This window comes from Sciurus vulgaris (genome assembly GCF_902686455.1).
Source record: "Sciurus vulgaris genome assembly, chromosome: 18".
Lineage (NCBI taxonomy): Eukaryota > Metazoa > Chordata > Mammalia > Rodentia > Sciuridae > Sciurus > Sciurus vulgaris.
The window spans coordinates 1,283,455-1,303,783 of record NC_136479.1 but is presented as its reverse complement, the minus strand read 5'-3'; the positions used below and the strand labels follow the sequence as shown (position 1 = coordinate 1,303,783).

The 20,329-nt window shown below is 50.6% G+C and overlaps 2 protein-coding genes across 5 annotated transcripts in view; one reads left to right on the top strand and one right to left on the bottom strand.

The window, feature by feature from the left end:
- The window catches only part of CRAMP1 (cramped chromatin regulator homolog 1), a 60,057-nt gene extending 41,726 nt beyond the window's left edge, over positions 1 to 18,331 (bottom strand). Inside the window, exons 1-4 of one of the 4 annotated variants that reach the window (XM_079121014.1) lie at positions 18,090 to 18,331; positions 16,658 to 16,989; positions 6,095 to 6,288; positions 345 to 498 (exon numbers count right to left, since the gene is read on the bottom strand). In XM_079121014.1, the coding sequence (XP_078977140.1) occupies positions 345 to 498; positions 6,095 to 6,288; positions 16,658 to 16,988 (679 nt within the window). In that variant the 5' untranslated portion in view covers position 16,989; positions 18,090 to 18,331. Of the gene's footprint in view, positions 1 to 344; positions 499 to 5,597; positions 5,647 to 6,094; positions 6,289 to 16,657; positions 16,990 to 18,089 lie in introns of those variants that run through there. The other 3 variants (XM_079121015.1, XM_079121016.1, XM_079121017.1) reach the window with 3 other exon arrangements.
- Positions 18,332 to 18,697: 366 nt separating this feature from the next.
- IFT140 (intraflagellar transport 140) overlaps positions 18,698 to 20,329 on the top strand; it is a 78,456-nt gene continuing 76,824 nt past the window's right edge. Inside the window, exon 1 of the mRNA XM_079121028.1 lies at positions 18,698 to 19,393. The gene's annotated coding sequence lies outside the window, so the exon portion shown is untranslated. The remainder of the gene's footprint in view (positions 19,394 to 20,329) is intronic.

The following is a 20,329-nucleotide window of genomic DNA, read 5'->3' as shown; positions in this document are numbered from 1 at the left end:
ACACCAGTGCCAGGCTCTAAACAGCCTTGCCCTGACATGGGTGGGAAGTACCTGCAAAGGAGTGATCTGATTCCTGGCAGCCACCATGCCTGTGGTCCACTCCCACTCAGAGCCCTGGAAACACAAATTCCAACCCAGGAAAGCAGCATAAGGTTCCTGGAGCACAGACAGCCATCCCCTAGCCATAGAGCTGGACCATCAGGCACTGGGTGTGCAGTCAGTCAAGCACAGGGAGGCACATTCCTGGCTGGGCCAGTGACTAGGTGAGGGCAATGCCAGAAAGCATGCCTTTCAGGTGTTTGCTGGAAACCAGGCCCCCAGGGGCTGAGCCTAGGCACACTCACCGTTGTCAAAGTCGATGTACTTGGTGATCTTGTGCCAGGTGCGGTAGTAGAAGTGCCGCACCTGCTCTTTGTTCTTCACCATGCTTGCAGGCTTGCCCTTCTTCTTGTACTTCAAGGCAATGTTGTTCTGAATTGCTTCAAAATCTTTCCCATGCTGGAAAACAAAATCCACCATGAAAGCACAGCAGCCGGAACAAAGCACCTTCTGTGATGTGGACACTGTCCGGAAAGGAGAGAGGGGACCATCGGTGGATAAGCAGGCTGTGCTTCACAGCTCTGATCTATCTGTGAACTTCAACTTTGCTTCCCTTAAGTTTCTGGTTCTAACTGTGATAAAGCAGCAACAGGAATCTAAGGACTTTCACAGCCTGTGGTACCAAAGAGGCAAGGGCCTCCCTATAGTCTGAATGTGTCCCTTCAAAACTCTGATGCTGTCAGTGTTATGGTATTAAAGAGGCAGGGCCTGCAAGAGGTGATGAGGCCACAAGGGTCCCGCCTTCAAGAATGGCACTCAAGCCCTTGCAAGGCAGGCTTCCAGAGGCACTCACTAAGCTTGCCCTTCTGACTCTGGCCAGGGAGAACACAGCACACTTCCCCTCAGAAAAACACAAACATAAGGAGCCATGCTGGAAGGAGAGAGTAGCCCTTCACAGACACCGATGGCAGCTTGACTTTGGGCTTCCTAGCCTTCAGAATAGTGAGAAAATAAATCTGTTTACTATAAATGGCCCAATGTCAGACATTATTGTTGTAATAGCACAAAACAGACTACATGGCCCCAGAGCAGGAGAAACATCAAATCTATCATTGTTGGGACAAACAGCTTTATCCTGATGATCTTCAGAGACCACAAGTGAGACACCTGCATAACAACACCACTGGCAGACAGGAGGGCACCACAATTCAAGAGCTCAGGGTACTTCCACCCAGCATTTTTAAAATAAAAGAATGATCACTCTTCAAATACACCTCATTTCTGCCAGGTTGAAAATAAAAAAGGTTGGGGATGTAGTTCAGTGGTAGAGAATCCCTGGGTTCAAACCCCAGTACCAAAAATTTAAAAATTAAAAAAAAAAAAAAAAAAAAAAAAAAAAAGAGAAACACCTCATTTCTTAGATCATACAGAGTGTGTTATACATTCGAACAGAAGGTAAATACAGATATCCAGGAAGTAACTCACACAGAATATGCCCAAGTCACACCAGGGGAATAGCCCTTTCTTGAAGGCCTCCATGCCAAAGCTATATGCCAACCTAGATTTTGAGAATGACACTCCCAGACAATCAAATGCTCCTCAGTCTCATCAAACCACCTAGTGAGAGATCTTGGTTTTAAATACCACTTCCCAAAGGGAGACAGAGGCCCCCAGAGAAGTGGTGGATTCCAGGACAGGATGGGGAGAGCATCAGGTAAGCATGAAGTAACAAGGTGAGAATATGCCTCAGGAGCAAGAAAGTCAAGTTGCAGAGGCTCCCAGTAGCAATAAAATCAGCAAAGACATGAATGAATTACCACCCACAGAATGAACTAGACACCTGAGTCCACATGCATACGGGCAAGTCACTGATACTTCATGGGTGATGGAGAGTGACGGCTCTTCCCGGCATGGGATTTCTCAGCTGTAAACACTGACCAGTGGAAAAAGACCAGGTAAGATCTCCATGGGGCAAATGCACCAGTGATCACTGCTGCAACTGAAACTAGTAAAAGAAGGAAGATGAGAATGAGGTGTTCACACAGCCTCAGAAAAAATCGACCAACCTGGCAAAGGGGGAGACTCACAGGCCCCACCCCAACTCATTGCACAGCTCCAGGCCAGATGCACTAAGAATTCATGAGGAAACCACAGACAAACCCAAACTGAGGGACACTCTTTTAATGAACAGGCTGGGAGTCCTGAAGACCAACTGAGGAAGTGTCCAGGCTACAGAGGACCAAGAAGTTCCCTCGGCCAAGCATAACTCTGAGAAATACCCACATGTAACTCAGCATGATGAGCAGTAGCCTATCCTACTCCCTTTCATCATTCCACTTGTCACAGTGAGGGTATGCAAACATCCGGAAGGAGGATGAAGGGCACGTGGGAATTCTCTGTACACTTTATACAACATTTTTAAAGTTTAAAATTGTTTCAAAATTTAAAAAAAATGAAATACCCAATAAAAATGAAAGTTTATCTACTGTTAAAAAAAAAAAAAAAAAAAGCCAGGTACTGGCATGTGCCTATAGTTATAGCTGTTCAGAAGGTTGAGGCTGGAGGATTATTTTTGAGGCCAGCCTGGGAAACTTACTGAGACCTTTTCTAAAAAAAAATAAATAAATAAAAATAAAGGCACATAAAACATGAAGAGACAAAGCAAGTATTAAACACCTCCCTAGTGTCCATCTCAGAGGCCACCTCCTCCCTGACTGTCCTCTACCTTGGGCAGGAATCACAATAGATGCAGATGTCTCCTCAGCCTCAACAGGCCAGCTCAGCGCCTGGTCTATGATGAGTAGCCTCTACCGTCTTGTGTTATTTGAGCACACACCTTCAAATGCTCAACTGAAGTGCCTGTTGCATTTGGTAAGCCCCTGAAGGGCAGGGCTTTCTCTGCATTCCCAGCACTACTGTAATATGGTCACATGAATTCATAAACTCATGCTGTGGTGGCAACATGAATTCGCAAAGATGAAAGCTGGAGAAAGCTCTTCAAGGCAAAGAGATGGAAACTCACAGCATATGGTGAAAAGTCAGATGCCCTTGTTGCTGCACCAGGAGCAGACAGGAGGGCTCCCACACAAAAGGCTGGTCATGTGGTAGCAAGTCAAGGGTTCCACAGTGAAAACACAAATGGACAGATGGACAGGGAAGGGAAGCGAGACCTCAGCAGTAGGCTCTGCATGGAACCACCACTGAAACAGGGGCCTAGGCAAAGAGGAGGTCCAGGGTGTCAGCTGCCTATTCCACTCCCAGGACTGGTACCCAGCCACAGGGAGGAGTCTGGATGGTCACCGCTCAAGAGACAAAGCTGAGCTCAGGCCCAGGACTATCCTCACTAGGGTGGGAGCAAGGCAGCACTTGCCTCTGCAGGGTGTCTGAGGCAGGAGAGAAGAAACAGACTGAGGCCTAGGATAAGGACACTGAAGAGTCCCTGCATCCAGTCAGTCCTCCTTGTCCTCCCAGTTAGAATAGCTACTCAATTTCTTCTGCATTTGTTGCCATTCTGAGCTGGGTCTCCACCACCAGAAGCATATCTAAGTTACACATGTGTGCGTGCAAATGGCAGTGAGGAGCTCAAGTGTCCTCAACAGCAGAGTGCATGCTTAGCATGTGTGAGGCCTTAGATTTGATCCCATCACTAAAATGAACAACCAAGAAGGCAGCAAAACTGTGAGACATTGCAGAAGTGCTTCTCAGAGCAGAGGCCTATGCCTGATCACACCATCCACACTCGCCCCCACTGATCAGCCACACAGCAAGGTCCCTCCTTGGTTTGGTCAGCAAAAAACACACACATAAAGCATATGTATGTATACTGCTTGAGGTATACAGTACCAAGAGCAGTAAGCACTGAGTGAAGAGTATAGGCAGTGACTATCATCACTAACCAAGGGTTTCAGGAGGCCAAAGGCCTGCTAGAAGAGAAGGCCAGCCCAACAGAAAGGAAGGCACTGCTGCACCTGAGAAGGGCAGCGGTGGTCAGAAAGCCGGGCCCTATCACTACTTCTAATGGAGACCACACCTTCAGCACCACTGTGCACATCCAGCCATAAGTCCCTCTGGCCCAATCTCCCCAGGACGGAGGGCCACACTGCATCAGCAAGTACTGTGGATTCTGACAACACTGTGAGAATTGCAGTTCTATGCCTGACAGTTTGACAACTTAACTAGGGATACCATCTCTGCAGAGGTGTACTTTATTCTAAAATTCTTAAAAAGAAAACTTACATTTGTTCAAATTATTTCACACTTACTAAAAAATGCCTTGTGCACACTACACTCTTCTCATGGACAACTGAGTCAAACCACACTGCACATCATCTGCCCACTGGGATGGGCATGGCAGCCATCAGCCCCAGGAGGGAGCAGTCCCAGCCACAGGAACAGTCAACCAAGTTTGCTACCCACATTCAAGAGTGTCTCCTTTTCTAATCACTCTGTGAACACTTCATGGTTTAAATTCCAAAGTCTCATAGCTTTGCTGACTTTGTTTCCCAGGTTGGTAAGACATTGCCATCATCCCCATGAATCAGCTATTAAAAGGATGAGGACTGTTGATCTTGATTCCACGTGCCAAATTTGTCACCTACAATAAGGAACATGCAAAAAGATGTTCACTGTAGCATTGTCTGTAACAACAGAACCTAAGCAGCATCAATGATTCACAATACAAGAGTGGTCAGGAAGGGCAGGCATTGGTTGGGCTCATAGGACACAGTATCTGCTGCAGCTACTCAACTGTCACTGGATAAAAGCCAGCCACATGCAGCATGAAAGAATGGGCACAGTTGTGCACCAATAGAATTTTATTTACAACAGTGGGCAATATGGATACAGGCCACACTTGAAGTAGAATATTTATAGGCATTAAAAACAAACAAACAAAAAAAGCTGAGCATGTGGCACACGCCTGTAATCCCAGCGGCTCAGGAGGCTGAGGCAGGAGGATCAAGAGTTCAAAGCCAGCCTCAGCAACTTAGTAAGGCCCCAAGGAACTCAGCATGACCCTGTCTCTAAATAAAATAGAAAAACAGGTCTGGGGATGTGGCTCAGTGGTCGAGTGCCCCTGAGTTCAATACCCAGTTTAAAAAAAAAAAAAAAAAAAACCACCAAACATCAAAAACTAGGACTACAAATGTAGCTCAGTGGTACAGCACTTACCTAACATGCATAATGCTCTGGGTTCAATTCTTGGCATACAAAAAATAAGAAAATAGCCAGGTGAGATGGTCTACACCTGTAATTCCAGTCACTAGGGAGGCTGAGGCAAGAGGATTGCAAGTTCAAACCCAGCCTCAGCAACTCAGCGAGGCCTTAAGCAACTTAGCAAAACGCTATCTCTAATAAAATATAAAAAAAGGGCTGGGGATGTGGCTCAATGGTTAAGTGCCCATGGGTTCAATCCCTGGTAGCAAAAAAAAAAAACCCACAAACAAGCAAAGAAACCATGAAACAGCATGAAAAATGCATTTCATATTAATAAGAAAGTATATCTATGATAACTACAACATTTTAAAAGCAAACACCCAGCTGGGCACAGTGGCACACACCTGTAATCAGAGTTACTCAGGAGGCTGAGGAAGGAGGATCTCAAGTTCAAGGCCAGCTTGGGCAACTTAGCGAGACCCTGTCTCAAAATAAAAATTTTTTAAAAGGTTGTAGGATGTAGCTAAATGATACAGCACCCCTGGGTTCAATCTCCAGTACAGGGATCGCGGGGGAAAAAAACCACCAAAGTGAGAACAGTCAGCATCCCTGACTTTCTGGCCACTTTCTGGGCAGCAGATCTAGACAGTGGCTTCTCCATTTTCAGGACCTCTTATTTGGTTCCAGATTAGTGCAACATCCCCTGGCCTCTCCTCACTCAGGGAACACCCAAGTCAGCCAATTCTGCAGCCAAGAAAGCTGTGAGACAATGAGAGAGCACCCAGAAAAGACAGGAAGCAGCATAAGCAACACTTCCTCACAGCCCCTCCCAGTACCAGCTTCTATATCACAAATAAAGGGCCAAGATTCCAGGAGAAATCCCCCCGACCAACTCACTCACCTCATACAGTCCCTCGAAGAAGGTGTTCTTGTCCTCTGTGCTCCACGACTCCCACTGCCGCCGGACCTTCTTGCCTTCCTCCTTCTCAGCCCCTGAGGACCCTAAGTTCCGGGAGGACGAGCGAGAGCCCCCTGCAGGGGCAGCAGGGACAACACCGGACACGTTTCCAGAGGTTGACCCGCTACTGTCCGCTCCTTGGAGAAAGAGGACCATACAGTGACCTGTTCCAGAAAACTGGGTGGCCAGACAAGGCAGGCAGACAGACAAGGTGGGCAAGGCCCACTGCCCAGCCACCCCACTCCAGCTACTCCACCAGTGACCCTAGGCAGCTGGGACCCATCACACGTACGGGATGACAGAAGCCCAACCTGATCGAATGACTCTTTAAATGAATGTCTCATGAGGAAAGAAAGTTTGTGTGGACTGCTTAAACAGCACAGTGATGTCATGGTATCTAATGTTCCATCCATGCAGAAGGCAGATCTGTCTCCCATACAAAGTCACACATTACATGCATTTGGGAGTCCTTTGTTCAAATGAGGTTTGGGCTGAAACATACTTCCCATCCTTTTGAATAAACAGGCTAAACATCAAGCACAAGAGGACATTAACAAAGGACACTGCCTCTTTTCAGAGGTGATGAGTATTTCAGAACAGGAATATTCAATGACTGAGGGGCTTCCATCTCAAGACTCTGTCCTTGACCCACTGCCATAACCAGCTCGAGTCCTAAGAGTGCCCACTGTCCTTACAAGTTATAGGGCATCAGTTCCATCTCTAACTTCCACAGAATTCTTAGAAGCCATGCAAAGAGAGAGCACAATGAAGCCCCAGGGGGCTGGGAGGCCACACCCTTTGATGTGGGAAGCCTTCCTTATTTAGCAGAATCAGACTAGGTTGAGCCCTGGGACGCAGAGGCCTGTCTTCTAGGAACTGCCCAGAAGTAAGTGGCACTATGTGGGAGTGGTTCCCTGTCTCCTTCTGGAATTTTCCCACTAAAAGGATGGCTTCCCTAACTCCACCCTGTCCTGTCCATCACAGAAGAAGCTCCTCCCGGTCCTTGGTCCCTTTTTCCTGCATATTATAAATAAAGGAGAGTTGGGCAACTCAGTTGTTGTTGTAAAGAGGCCAAAGTTGGTATGGCCAGACCTGTCACACCCCCTCTCATAAAAAGAGTATTGGCTCTCATGTGTTTATTGAGTATATAAGTTTTTTGGACAATAGATAGAAAAACTGTCAACATCCTCCTTTAGCAGTTAACCTTTCCTCCTCCACACAGGACGTGGCAGAGGATCCTGACACTTTGAGGTCACAGAAGAAGAGCTTTTGTGACCTCATCCAATCTTCCTGTCCATGTGAGGGTGTCCTCTTGGAAGAAATGGGAATTCACAGCACATCCATGATAACCAGTTCTCCTTTAAGGACTGCGGAACCATAAAATCCTGAGAAACCTGCCAACTCTGAAATAACCTCATGAGGGTGAAAATAAGATAACAGAAGTAAAAGGGTTTTAAAAAGCAAAAGCCAAACATACGTAGATGACTGTTACAATGCTTTCCTAACAAGATAACTGTGGGCAATTCCATCCAAGATCTGCCTCCTGGTGGGCCTGGACACACAGGCTAGAGATTCAGGGACTTACTTTTCTTCCCCAATGTCTCCCTTCACAGCTGGAGGTGGAGGTGGAAAAGGAGCTTCAAAAAAGACATGAAAGGTAAGAGGAATGAGAAACTACAAGTTCATCAATCCACAAAGACTTGCTTGCAAAGATTATCTCTGGACAGAATGAGTGACAGGTGTAGAGACTGCCTGGGAGGACACAGAGAGTGGATTCACCCTTCTGTGGCAGCTGGTCCAGCCTGTCCAAGTGTGGGCTGTCACTGCAGATGGTCCTGACTGAGATGGCTTGGCCCAGATATTCTAACTTCGTGACAGCGTGAAACCATAAAACCAACTTACAATTCCCAGGCTGGGGACATGCAGCATGACATCCCCGATGCTGGGATGTAGCACAGAGCCGCCGTCCCTGGTCAGCCACATGACCAGGAGAAGAAACAAACCACTCCAGAGTGAACTGTGCTGCTGGGCCAGGACATTCAACAGGTTTATGAAATGTGCTTTGACCTATGATATTTTTAACTTAGGATGAGTTTATCGGGATGTAATCCCACCGTACATCAAGGAACATTTCAAACAGTATTTGAAAACAGGACATGGCTCAGCTATCAAAAGGAAGAATGTGTTTCCACCCAGAGAAAACGTTCATCAGCTACATGAAACGAGTTTGACTTTCTCTTTTGGAAAGGGTCTTTAGTTTAGATGAGCTAATTTTATGTGACAAGGTGATCAGATAGGCAGAAATTTGTGATATATCAGAGCTGCACTGTCCAATACTGTAACCACTAACCACATGAGGCTATTTAAACAACGATTAATTAAAAAGAAAGAAAAGCCCAGCAGGGCATGGTGGTGCATGCCTGTAATCCCAGCTACTCAGGGCAGAGACACAAGTATCACAAGGATTAGGCCAGCATGAAATTTAGTGAGACCCTGTACTGGGGGGAAAAAAGGGCAAGGGATGAAGCTCAAAGATAAAGCACTTCTGGTTCCACTGTCAGTACCACAGGAAAAAAAAGAAAAAAGAAACCCAATTCTGTCATACCACATTTCCAGTGGTCACTGGCCATGTGTGGGTCATGATCACTGCACCGGACAGCTTAGCACTCTGTCACCATGGAAAATACTCTGGACAATGCTGCCTCTGTATGTTCAACATTCACCATCCTAAACATAGATACGGGATCAAAGCTCAAAGCCTGCCCTCCACTCTGCGTGTCCACTGGAAACACAGTTCAGGTATCCCCTATACTATCAGGTGGGCTCAGGTCTCCACACAGCCCGACTCTGCCTGTTCCTTACCAAATCAAGCCTAACAAAGCTGGCTTCTCCTGAGACGCTTTCCAGGGGTTGGAGATACTTTTGTTGCAGACTGGAGAACAAGTCACAGATGGTATTAAAACAGCTCTCAAATACCAGAGGATCTGGTTCACATGGAGCCTGTAATTCCTCACGTGCAGCCATTTGAGCAAGGGCTACCTGTCCACTTCTGCACACCCACAACAGAAGACCTCGTAGTCAATTCCAGTTTCTGAGGAACACTCACTGAGCTCTTCTCCCTCAACAACAGCTTGCCATTCAGTCCTACCTGCTCAGGTTAACATGTGCAAGTCCATGCTGGCACTGGGCATGCCTGTACGCAGCAGACATAGCCTCCGAAATTCCATAATCCCCATCTCTCTTGATTTCATGAGACTACTGGAAAAGTACATGCAATCAAGACAAGGAGAGTGAGCAGTTAAGGAAACAAGGGAAGCATCTGAGCTGGAAGGAACCTCAGAGGCAGAGGACAAATCCCACTGGAGGAAGTGAAGCCAAAATGCACCAGTAAGACCAACTCTGAGGCAACAAGCCACTCTTCCACAAGCCCCTGGCCACCTGTGAGATGCTAAGTCTTTCCTTCTGATGTTCCAAAAGTGATACTTTCCCAGCGTAGAAAACTAAAATGACATGAACATTCAAATGAGAAAGCAAATCACCCCAAGCAACCATTTCTAACACCCAGTGTCCCTTATCCTAAACCTCAAAAGCTGTGCAGAACTAGAACAGAATCACATTTCAGGGAACAGAACAAGGTATCTGGTTCACCCCAGATTTCCAGACAGGACACAGTTTTCTTAACTCACACAGAATAAAAAATAGGAAGCAGGACCAGAGACACTCTAGTAGAATACAATGGCGACCACTTGGGAGAAGCTGTCCTCAGCCCAGAAAAATCCGAAGAAAGGATAAGCATAAAAATCCAAAGTAATCAAAGGGGGAAGAGCAAGAAGCAACCGAGGAGGAGGGCAGCAGCAAAAATGCAGGACGACAAGGCAAAGTCAAGGCTGAGTGGCTAGGGCACTTTCTCCAGGATAGAGTATGTGCCAGGGCCAAAGAGCATGCTACATGGGCAACCATGGTTCTGAAACTACCCAGGTGTTCAGCACAGTTTGCATGATGAGAAGTCAGCACCCCAGGAACCTAAAGGAACCTGTGTGCAACAGGACACACCTGTGATCCCAGTTGCTCAGGAGACTGAGGCTGGAGACTACCAAGGCAGCCTGGGCACCTCAGTGAGACCTTGCCTCAAAAAAATGAAAGGAAGGAAGGAAAGGAAGGAAGGAAGGAAGTTAGGAAGGAAGGAAGGAAGAAAAGAAAGCAAGCTAGCTAGCTACAGCTGTAGCTCAACAGTAGAGCACCCCTGGCTCAATCCCCAGCACCCTAAGAGAAAAAAGTGAAAGAAACCTGAAGGAAAGTGGTACAGAAGAACAGGCTCTCCTGATAACAAGCTCTCTGAAAGCAAGACCCAAGCCAGGCACCAGGCCTCACACAGCAAATGTTCAATGAGAGCTCTGGGGACAGTGTAGACATAGATAAGCAACCTCTGGTCACCCCAGATGCAGTGGCCTCCTGAGGTCTTCTCTACTCCTCGCTGAGCCCACATCAGCATTTCCCAGGCCATGGGACCTGAGCGCTGCCCCACTGTCACTATGGTTCTATTGGGCTAGTTTATGTCTCCCCAGTTCCAACAGCCTCCTCTCTGACCTTCCAATCAACCATCCCTTCCACAGCCCACTCTCAAGAGCCTGCACTTGACAGACACAGACATGTGGTCTTGGCCTGCCCCCGACTCCTGCTCCAGACAAGGGAGACCACAGCTCTCTTCTTCATTTCTCCTTCCCATCACCCATACCCTCTTTACCCAATGCCCTCATATCACCCTAGGAAGACAAAAACCACCCTAGCTTTCACCTGAACTGCCAAGCTAAGGCACAGATGGAGAAGCTCGTTCACCAAGCCACACCCCTATTTGGTACCCAGCAGACTTGGGAAGAACTGAACTCATGCGCCAATAGCACCTTTAAAACACACAAATGCTCAACTCCATCTCATCCTCACAGTTTAGAAACAGGGAAACTGAGATTACCAAACATGAAAGCCCCAAGATCATCAGGCAGCAAGAGCCAAGCCTGAGCCTGAGCCCAGGGCATTTCCCTATGCTATGCTGCTGGACACTTCCACAGACTGCGTGCATTACCCTGTTCTTGGAGTCACCACAACACATGGCAGTCAGTGGCTGATACTTCACAAACAAGGCTAAGGATTCAGAATTTGAAAGGAGGGGAAATCTGACCTTGAGGTCCCCTCTCACTTTGTGAAAGATGAGGAAATCAAGAGATTAAGTGACTCAACCAAAGTCACATGGCTAATGAATGGCAGGAGTTAGGACTTTGGAGTTCTCTACCTCTTAAAAAATAAAAATAAGTCTTAATAAAAAACTTGTGACTTAACTTAGGTGAGATACAGAGGACGTCACTACAATCCATATTTTATAACCTTAACCTGCTATTCTGGAGTTCCTTCTAAGGGCTGGAAACTACAATCCAGAACAGCAGAGGTCAACTAAGCATGAGGAACACAGTGACTATCCTGGTGGCCCACAAGACTCTGGTTCACTTAGTCCATTCTCAAGGGCATTTTCAAGATCATCTCATGGAAGAATGTCTCCAGACTAATCAGCTGCAGACTCCAGCACAGGAGTATCCCCATAGCCTTTGTCTGCAGCATGAGAGGGCAAGGATCCTTCACCAGGCCACATACATGGGAACAAGACAGTGTATTTCTACAGCACCTTCAAGATGTACAAAAGCACAGCTTCACCTCATTCTCACAATGTTGCAGTCACTGTCCCCACTGCAGAAACAGGGAGATGAGGCTACCAAAACATGAAAGCCCCAAGGTCACCAGGAGGCAAGAACCAGGTCTGAGACCAATCGTCACTTTGTAAACCTGACATCAAACCACCAAGGCCACCATGGCTACCATGGTTTACAACACACCCCGTTTGTGGCAGAAGGTCCAAGAAGGTCTCCCTAGGGTTCGGTGCCTCTCCCAAAACAGGACATTCTCGTCAGGTGCTAGTTCAAGCAGCTTTACTTTCAGGGGCACAGATGTGACCAAGGGGGGACCGACCACCCCTACCAAGTCATTCGGGAAATGCTTCAAGCAAGCCCATTCCCAGTGAGTGTGACCTTGATGGTAAAGTGAATGCCTTCCACTGGTGCAGTCCGGTCGTCATCCTTGCACAAGGCCACCGCCTGGCTCCATGTGGCAGAGGCTTGACCAAGAGACACAGAGCCCTCAGACGGTCCTCGCCACACCAGTCTCTGCACGTGCCATTCACTTGCTCTGGCCGTGCCCGAGGAGCCCAGTCCAGAGTCACCAGGCTCTGGGACATCCTCCAAGCTCTGAAGACGACCTGGAACCTCACGTTCCCATCCCATATTCACCCGCACATCTCCCTAACCAAAGCACCTCCTTCCACTGGGCCCCGACCTCAGCACCTGCAAGATTCAGTGTCCTTTCAAGTGTTCTGACCAGGACTGGCAGCACTTGAAGATTCTCCCACCTCTCCCACAAATACTTGAAGAAAACACAATTAGAATCCCAACATCTCCTTTAAAACTTTGCTTTATTTGTGGAATCCCAAGAAGACTTTCTAATTGTTTTCTACATATAATTCTTGTTATCCCAGTGAAACCACAAACTCTTGGGAATATGTCTTCTTTTTTGGTATTTTTCACACTGTTCCTTAGTGCTAACACCACCACAGTTACTTGCAACAAATGGCTCCTTACACCACCATATATAGCATTTTTCATTTGTGGTTTTGGTATCTGAAATCATTTCTCTATAATTATCTTTTGTATCTCTGTACAATCAAAAATAAGACACAAAATTCAAAACTCTATATTTCATTGGCAAAAGATAATTCCACAAAGACACCATAGAAACTATGTTAATTTTAACATTAAAAGAAAACAAGGTATTTGAAAATTAGTTCAGCCTTTAAATGAATAATCAAATCACTCTGAACTTCATAATTTATCAAAAATCTCTGTGACATTTTCCTCTCTGTCTTGTATGACACCAATCTCTAAAAGTGGCCTGGGCCTCAGCTCTCATGACCCGCTAAGCATAGGTGGGTCTGTGTCACAGAGCAGGACCACATGCACTGTCCTCGGTGGCACACGGGGTGGGAGGGGGTTGGCTGTGCATGGGACAAGTTCTCCTTTCTTTTCTTTTTTTCAGTATTTTTTTTAGTTGTAGATGGACACAATACCTTTATTTTTTATGTGGTGCTTTTATGTGTGCTGAGGATCGAACCCAGTGCCTCACCTGAGCTAGGCGTGCACTCTACCACTGAGCCACAACCCCAGCTCAAGTCCTCCTTTCTTTCTGTTGTTCTCCCACACAGATCTGAAGGCTTTCAGTACAGCTCAATGTAACTGCCCAAGCATGACCTTGCAGTCCTCACTGCATCTAACTTCAGTTCACATCAATTACCAGATGAGGCTAGGCAGAGGAATCACAGCACTTAGCCTGTGGTCTTGGGATAATCTTATGTCTCTCTTCCTGAGAACACAGAGCCAGGACTTCTCAGCAGGCACTACTGTGCCTCAGCCCACCTGCCCAGATAGGGCATAGATCCTAATGAAAAGCCAGGGAGAGTGACCACAGCATGGCCAAGAAGAGTCTGCACCTTCCACACACGGCCACCCATCTGCACAGAGAAGGGCAGCATTCTCCTGGAGGTTTGGGTTAGGCAAAGGCCCACCAGACACAGATGGATGCTGATTTCAGCAAATTTATCTCCTGAAATGCTCTCCTGAGAACATATGGAATCCAAGCTGCTGCTGCACAGTTGCATCCTTCATCCCTAAACATTATGATAAGTACAGCTCTTGGCCACAAGCTCTCCTGACTTGTGTTAAAAGGAACCTGGTAGGGGCTGGGGATGTGGCTCAGTGGAAGAGCATTTGCCTAGTATGTGTGAGGCAATGGGTTCTATCATCAGCACCACATTAAAGTGAATACATAAAAATAAAAATTTAGTTGTATTGTGTCCATCTACAACTAAAAAATTAAATAATTTTTAAAAATGAGAAAGGAACCTAGTATTCAGGCATAGCAAACAACTTTCCTTTGGTCATGTAAGCACAGACTCTTAGAAGACTGGTACTGTACTGGAAAGGGGTTTCAATCAGCAACCATGGGGCAACTCCAGGATGGAAGCCAGGTCCCGACTGCTGGCTCAGACTTTTTTAGGATGGTGTCAGTCCCCCTAAGGCTGATCGCAGCAGGTAAGACACTTCAAAAGACATCTTTTTAAAACAAGAGTTGGAAGCAGTCCATGGAGTACACAGGCGCTCGAATTATCCCCACTTGTAGACAAAAAAATTAAGGTTCTGAGCGATGTACTAGTTTGCATAGGGTCAGTCAGATCATGAACTGGCCAACAGGGAAGGGCATGGGGACTCTGTTCTATGGACATGATCTCTGAAACTCTGGATTTTAGTCTCAAACACATCCTTGGGTCACTCTGGCAGTGTAGCAGAGCTGCGGAAGTCAAGCAAATCTACTCATTTCTGGTCTGCAGTTTACTAAAGAGGTTGAGCACAGATTTCAACAACAAACTTCAGTTTGTATGCCCATTCAAAAGCTAAGTTAGAGATGCCAGGTACCAAGTGTTAGCTACAGTGTCTATCAATTCCAAGTGAATCTGGAATCATACTAGGAAAAATTTTTTTTTATGGAAAAAGAAGAGTCTATTTGGAGAAGGAAAACAGAGTTGTGTGGAGAAAAACAAACAAGGAGACTTCCACCTTCTCATTCACACCGGACATCTTTCACAGCTGATGAAGGCGATGACAGAGTAGAGTTCTTCCTGAAGCCTGATGAGGAATGGTTCAGGGCACGGTGAAGTATACCCAAACGGCCCCTGGTGGGGGCACGGGGTAGGCTGTGAGCTGAGGGCAGACCAGGACAGAAGCTGGCTGAGTAGCCCTGAATGTGAAGGAGATAAGCTTCCCTCTCCTGAGGGCACTGCTCTACTTGGACTTTATTTTTTTTTTTACTTTACTAAAGTTAAAAACAGAACAAAAAGTTATTCTCTGCTCTAAGTCCCACACTGCAATGAGAATCAGGAACAGAAGCACCAACCTGGGCAAACCACTCAGCTGAAAACACAAAAGCAAACCTGCTTTCATCACTCCACTACCTGGACCAACTCCATCTGGACTTGAGGTCTCAGTGCTCACCTCCTATTCAGGGAGCCAGGAAATCGGTGTTCTCTTGCCCCATGCCTCACCCCAGCAGCCACTTCCAGAGGGCAAGCCATCCCTACTACTGTTTCTCTCACAGTGCAGACACTTCTCTGATGGAAAGGCAAATGAGGGGAGCAAGGTCTGTGGGCCAAGGAGATGGGGACTATGGGCACCAGAGGGACTCCAGGTCCAGGACTTCTGAAACTACCACAGCCAAAGGCTCCCAAGGAGCTTATATGAGCTAGGTTCAGACCAGAGGAGATGAGGCGTGCCTGAAGCAGCAATGGAAAGCTACTTTTCACAAAACAAGCACTGCCCGTAAAGCAAGCTAATGTTTTCCTAACAAATCAGCAATTCTGACACCAAAATAAGTTTTCCTGAGGCAAGTTTTAATTGCTGAGATATTCAAAGTTACCTTATACTTATGCCTTAAAGCATGCTCACATCAGATCAGTTAGTGAGGTCATGAATCCCAAGGCCCGCCCTCTTCAGTAATCAATGAGTGCATTTCATGAGACACATTTGGGACAGATCTCCAAAAGGAGTTACCTATTAGCTCTTGAAATATTTTCTTTTTAAGACTACCAGACTGGGACTGGGGATATAAATCAGTTGGTACAGTGCGTGCTTGTGCACAAGGCCCAGCACGACCACCAAAAAAAAAAAGGTGGGGAGAGGGAAATAGTGATATAGCTAAGTGTTGTAAAGCCCCCTGGGTTCAATTTCCCAGTCCCCTCCCCCTGAAAAAAACAGACCACCAGAGTATTTAATAAACTAACATCAATTTTCCCCAAGGAACTAAGTGAAACACTCCCCCCCCAACTGAAACTCACATTTGCTAATTATAAAGAATGTAACAAACTTGTTCTGAAACAAAAAGTAAGAGCAATTCGCCAGCAAAAGTCAAGAAAAAGCACAATGCCAAAATACAGATAAACGCAGACACCCCAGAGGTATGGATACATGGAGAATAAAAATGATATCTGCTCTATTACTCTGGTGGGGCCCCAGAAAAGCATTGATATTTTCTACGCCCCTGGGAACACAAGGACAAACACCAGAGCTGGCTCTTGAGACCGACCCTGACCCTGACCCTGACCCTGACCCTAACCCTGAGGCAGTGGGGGGTCCTTCTTGTGGCGCCAAGTTGGCATCAGTGCCAACTTGCGGCCATCAGAGCTTCAGGCCCCTTCAAGCCCGGGGCCCCTGAGCCGAGGCCCACGCTTACCAGGCCCCCCGGGAGTGCGGAAAGCCAGCCCTTTGTTGCACCCCCGCCTGACGCCCGGCCGCTCGCTTCCCGCCTCCACCCTGCGTCCCACCGCCCAGGCCCTCCAGCGCGGCGCCCACGCCCGCCTACCTCTCCCGCGGGGCCCGGAGCCGCTGGCGCCGCCGCCCGCCGCGACCGGCGCGTCCTTCCGGGGCCTCTTGCTCTGCGGCCGCACGCTGGACCGGAGGAAGTGGTGCTGGTCCTGCGGGCTGCCCTGCGGCGGGCAGGGCGCGGGCGGCGCTCCGGGGGGCGCGGGGCCGTCGGCCCGCGGGCTGGGCTCGGCCCTCTTTGTGCCGCTGCTGTCCTCCGCCGCGTCGCCGCCGGGCGCCTCGCCCTCCAGCGACTCCTCATCCGCAGCCCTCTTGCCCAGCTTCTTGAGGCCGTCCTCCCCGCTGCCGGCGTCGCCCAGCTTCACTGTCATCCTGCGGCGGGGAGAGGGCGAGGCGCGGTGAGGCGGCGCCAGGCGCAAGTTTACCGCCGGGCCGCAACATGGCGGCCGCTGTTGTTCAGCCCGCCGCCCGGCCGCCGCCCTCCCCGCGCCCGGCTCTGGCGCGCACCTGCCCGCAACCGCCCGCCGAGCCCCACGGCCCCGCAGTACTCGGGCGTCCGCCCGCGAGGGGCTCCGCGCCGAGGCCGCCTCCGCCCGAAGCTGCTGACAAGTTCGGGGGGAGCGCTTCCCGGGAAGAGCGCGCTGCCCGGGGCCGCGCCGACCGCAACGCTTCTCCCACAGTGCAGCCTGTGGCGTGAGCAGCTGGGCCGGCAGTGCAGCACAGTCGCGTCCTGGTCCAGCTGCAGGACGGGACGGTAATAAAACTGGCGTCGACTGCTACCTGCCGACAGGTGAGACACTTTTTGTAAAACGCAGCGACGAAAACGTCTACAGCCAGAGGGCAGAGACGCGGGGCAGGCAGTCAGCGCCCAGAGCACCCCGCGCGCGAGGAGGGAGAACACGGCCCTCGGCCCGCTGGACACCGCGCCGCACCAAGCTGCGGGCCTCCGGGAAACCTCGGGCGTCGGCCGCACCGGGAACACCGCCGCGACTCGGTACCTCCCAAAATGGTGCGCAGTGTTCATCCATGGCAACCGACCTCAAAGAGCCCTGCCACGGAGCAGAACCATGCCGGACACGTACCCGAACCAAGGACTCCACTGCACAGGCCCCGCGCCCTTTCCACCTGGCCCAACCCGAGTCCTGAAGGCCTCCGGGTCGGCCAGGATGCCGGACGCCACTCTCGGGACCGTCCTCCCCCTCTGCAAAGCACCGCGCGCCACCCCGGCGGCGTACACCAGTCGCGCGCCCGGCGGGCCCGTGCGGACCGTTCCCTGCGTCCGGGACGCGGCGCGAGCCGGTCCCCGAACTCCATCACTTCCTGACGGAGGCAGGCGCCAGCACCGAGGGCCCGGTTCGGCCCACACCCTTTTGTCCCGTCGCGAGGCGGAGGCTCGCCTCCCCGAGGGGCGAGCTGCGTCCGCACGGCACGGCCCCCGAGCTCTGCGGTCTCCGAACGCAACCTGCCGTCACCTTCGTCATCCACGCCTCGCGGCAGACTGGCTCCCCGGGTCCCCGGGCCTCCGCGGGCGCCCGCAGAACGGGCCGGGCCCGGCAGCGCCGGCAGCGGCGAGACCGCGGCGCGGGGCTAGGAGCCGCGCGTCGGACGCGGTCGCCGAGCGGCGCTGGCCCCGCAGGTCCGCTCCGCGGCTGACGGGGTGCAAGCGCCGCTGCTGCCGCCGCTCGGCTTCCGAGGCCCGGCCCGCCGCGTTCAACACAGTTCCGGTTACGGCGGCCGCCGAAGACGCGGAGACGGCGACGGGGCGGGGCGGGCGTCGCGCGCGGGGGCGAGCACGCCTAAGCTTTCTAGCGGGCGCGCCCCCTCAATAGGACTGCCATTGGCCAGCGGTGGGCGCGCTCGCTCGCACGCACGGGCTCCGAGGGCGGACCCGAGACCAGAAGCATGTTGTGACGCCGGCCTCGCGCTCGTGCGGGCCTTGCGTCCCTTTCGATTGGCGGACCGACAGCCAATAGGATCAGAGGCCTGGCTGTGATTGGCCATGGCCGTGTTGACGGATGCGTGAGAAGAAAACGCTGCCTCAGCGCAGCGTCTTGAATCGCGCGCGAAGCTGGGCTGGGACCAACGAGGTTAGGACCGCAAAGCTGGTGGTCACTTTTCCTCACCGTGGTGATGAAGGAAACTTTTTGAAACTCTAGTGTTTACCAAAGTGGAGCTTAAAAAAATAGGACGCCCCCCGCCGCGTACGTGCGCGGTCCGCGCCTCTCGGTACCCGTTCTCCGGGCGGACACCGCTGCTGCTGCGTCCGCTCTCGAAGGCGCCGGCGGTCTGCAGGCCCGGCGCCGCTGGGGTGCGCACGGCCCAGAGCTCCCTCAGGCGTCGCGCGTCGCTGACGCACTGGATGCGCGACACCGGCGGGAACGGCGTGGGCCGCAAGCTGGGCTGTCGCGGTGAGGCGCTGGCCCGCGCCCTCCGTTCTGAGGTGACGCATCGGAGCCCACAAGAGGCTGGCCGATGGCCCGCGTAGGGTGAACGGGTCGCGCTCGAGGAGAGCCGCGGAACAGGACGCTGCTCGTCCCGGGCCGGCACTGTCCCGGTCGCCCCCTCCATCCCAGAGCGGCCACAGCTGACAGGCGCTGTGGCTCTGGGGCCGAACTGCTGCAGGAGGTGCGCCGAGTACTACCGACCGCCTTCGGCTCTTTCCGCCGCTCGCGCGCTGCGGGCAGCCGCCGCGGCGCTCGCGCTTCCTCTGCTGCTTCCGCCTCCTAAGCGCGGCGTTGTCCTGGCAACGCGGAAGGCGCGGCGGCTGGGGCGAGGTGAGTGATGGAGCCGGGTAGTGGGCCCGAGCGGCGGTGAGAGCACGCGGGGCGGGCCTGCCGGGCCCCAGCCGCGCCCTACCCGCTCCCTCGTGGAAACAGGGGAGCCTTGGCGCGGACTCTCACCTCGGGCTCGGTCCCATGGTCCCAGCTGACCCCGAGTTGTATAGGTGGCTCTGAACAGACGCGATGTGGAGTGGGCAGTGCCATCCGCGTGAACAGGAGAGCAGCGAAAAGCATTTTGCCCTTTGGCAATCGTCGGGCCACTTAAAACGATCCCTACGGTCTGAGTGGACCGCGTTCTATCAAACTGTCCTTGAATTTTTCAATATGTCCTTTAGATGCAGCTAGTGACCCTGCGCTCCCCTACGGAGGGAAGGTGGACGGTGCCTACGGGTGCCTGCCCTTGAAAGTCGACGCAGGCCCATCCTTGTTCTAGCACACTGTCACCCAGGAGTAATGTTTCTCAAGCTTTGTTACCACGCGCCCCTTGGCTGATTCTTGCCCAAAAGTTGGTTTAATGGACCTGTAGCTGAGAGGAGTCTATTGGTTACAACAAGTGGCATGTTTTTCCTTTTGCCCAAAGTTACGCATTTGCTAGTTATATACCCTAGATACCGGGAACTACTTTTTTAGACAATAAGTGTAAGTCCTTGTTTCTGAACTGAGGGTGTTAATAGGTTTTCATTAAGTAACTATTTTTAGCATCTGCCTCCTTGAATTTACCTTAGTAACTTTTTAAAAAAATTTTTACAGATGATTCTTATGGTAGAAACTTGTTAAAATCAAGATGAAAGGAATGATGAACAATGATGCATTGTGTAAAAATGGGCTCATTTAGGTGGCCTGTAACCCTTCTCACAACTAGCAGTGTCCTTGCATCTGGGGTTCCCATCTCCAGGGCTCTTCTGTGTATGCAGGGCTCTATGGGCTGCCAG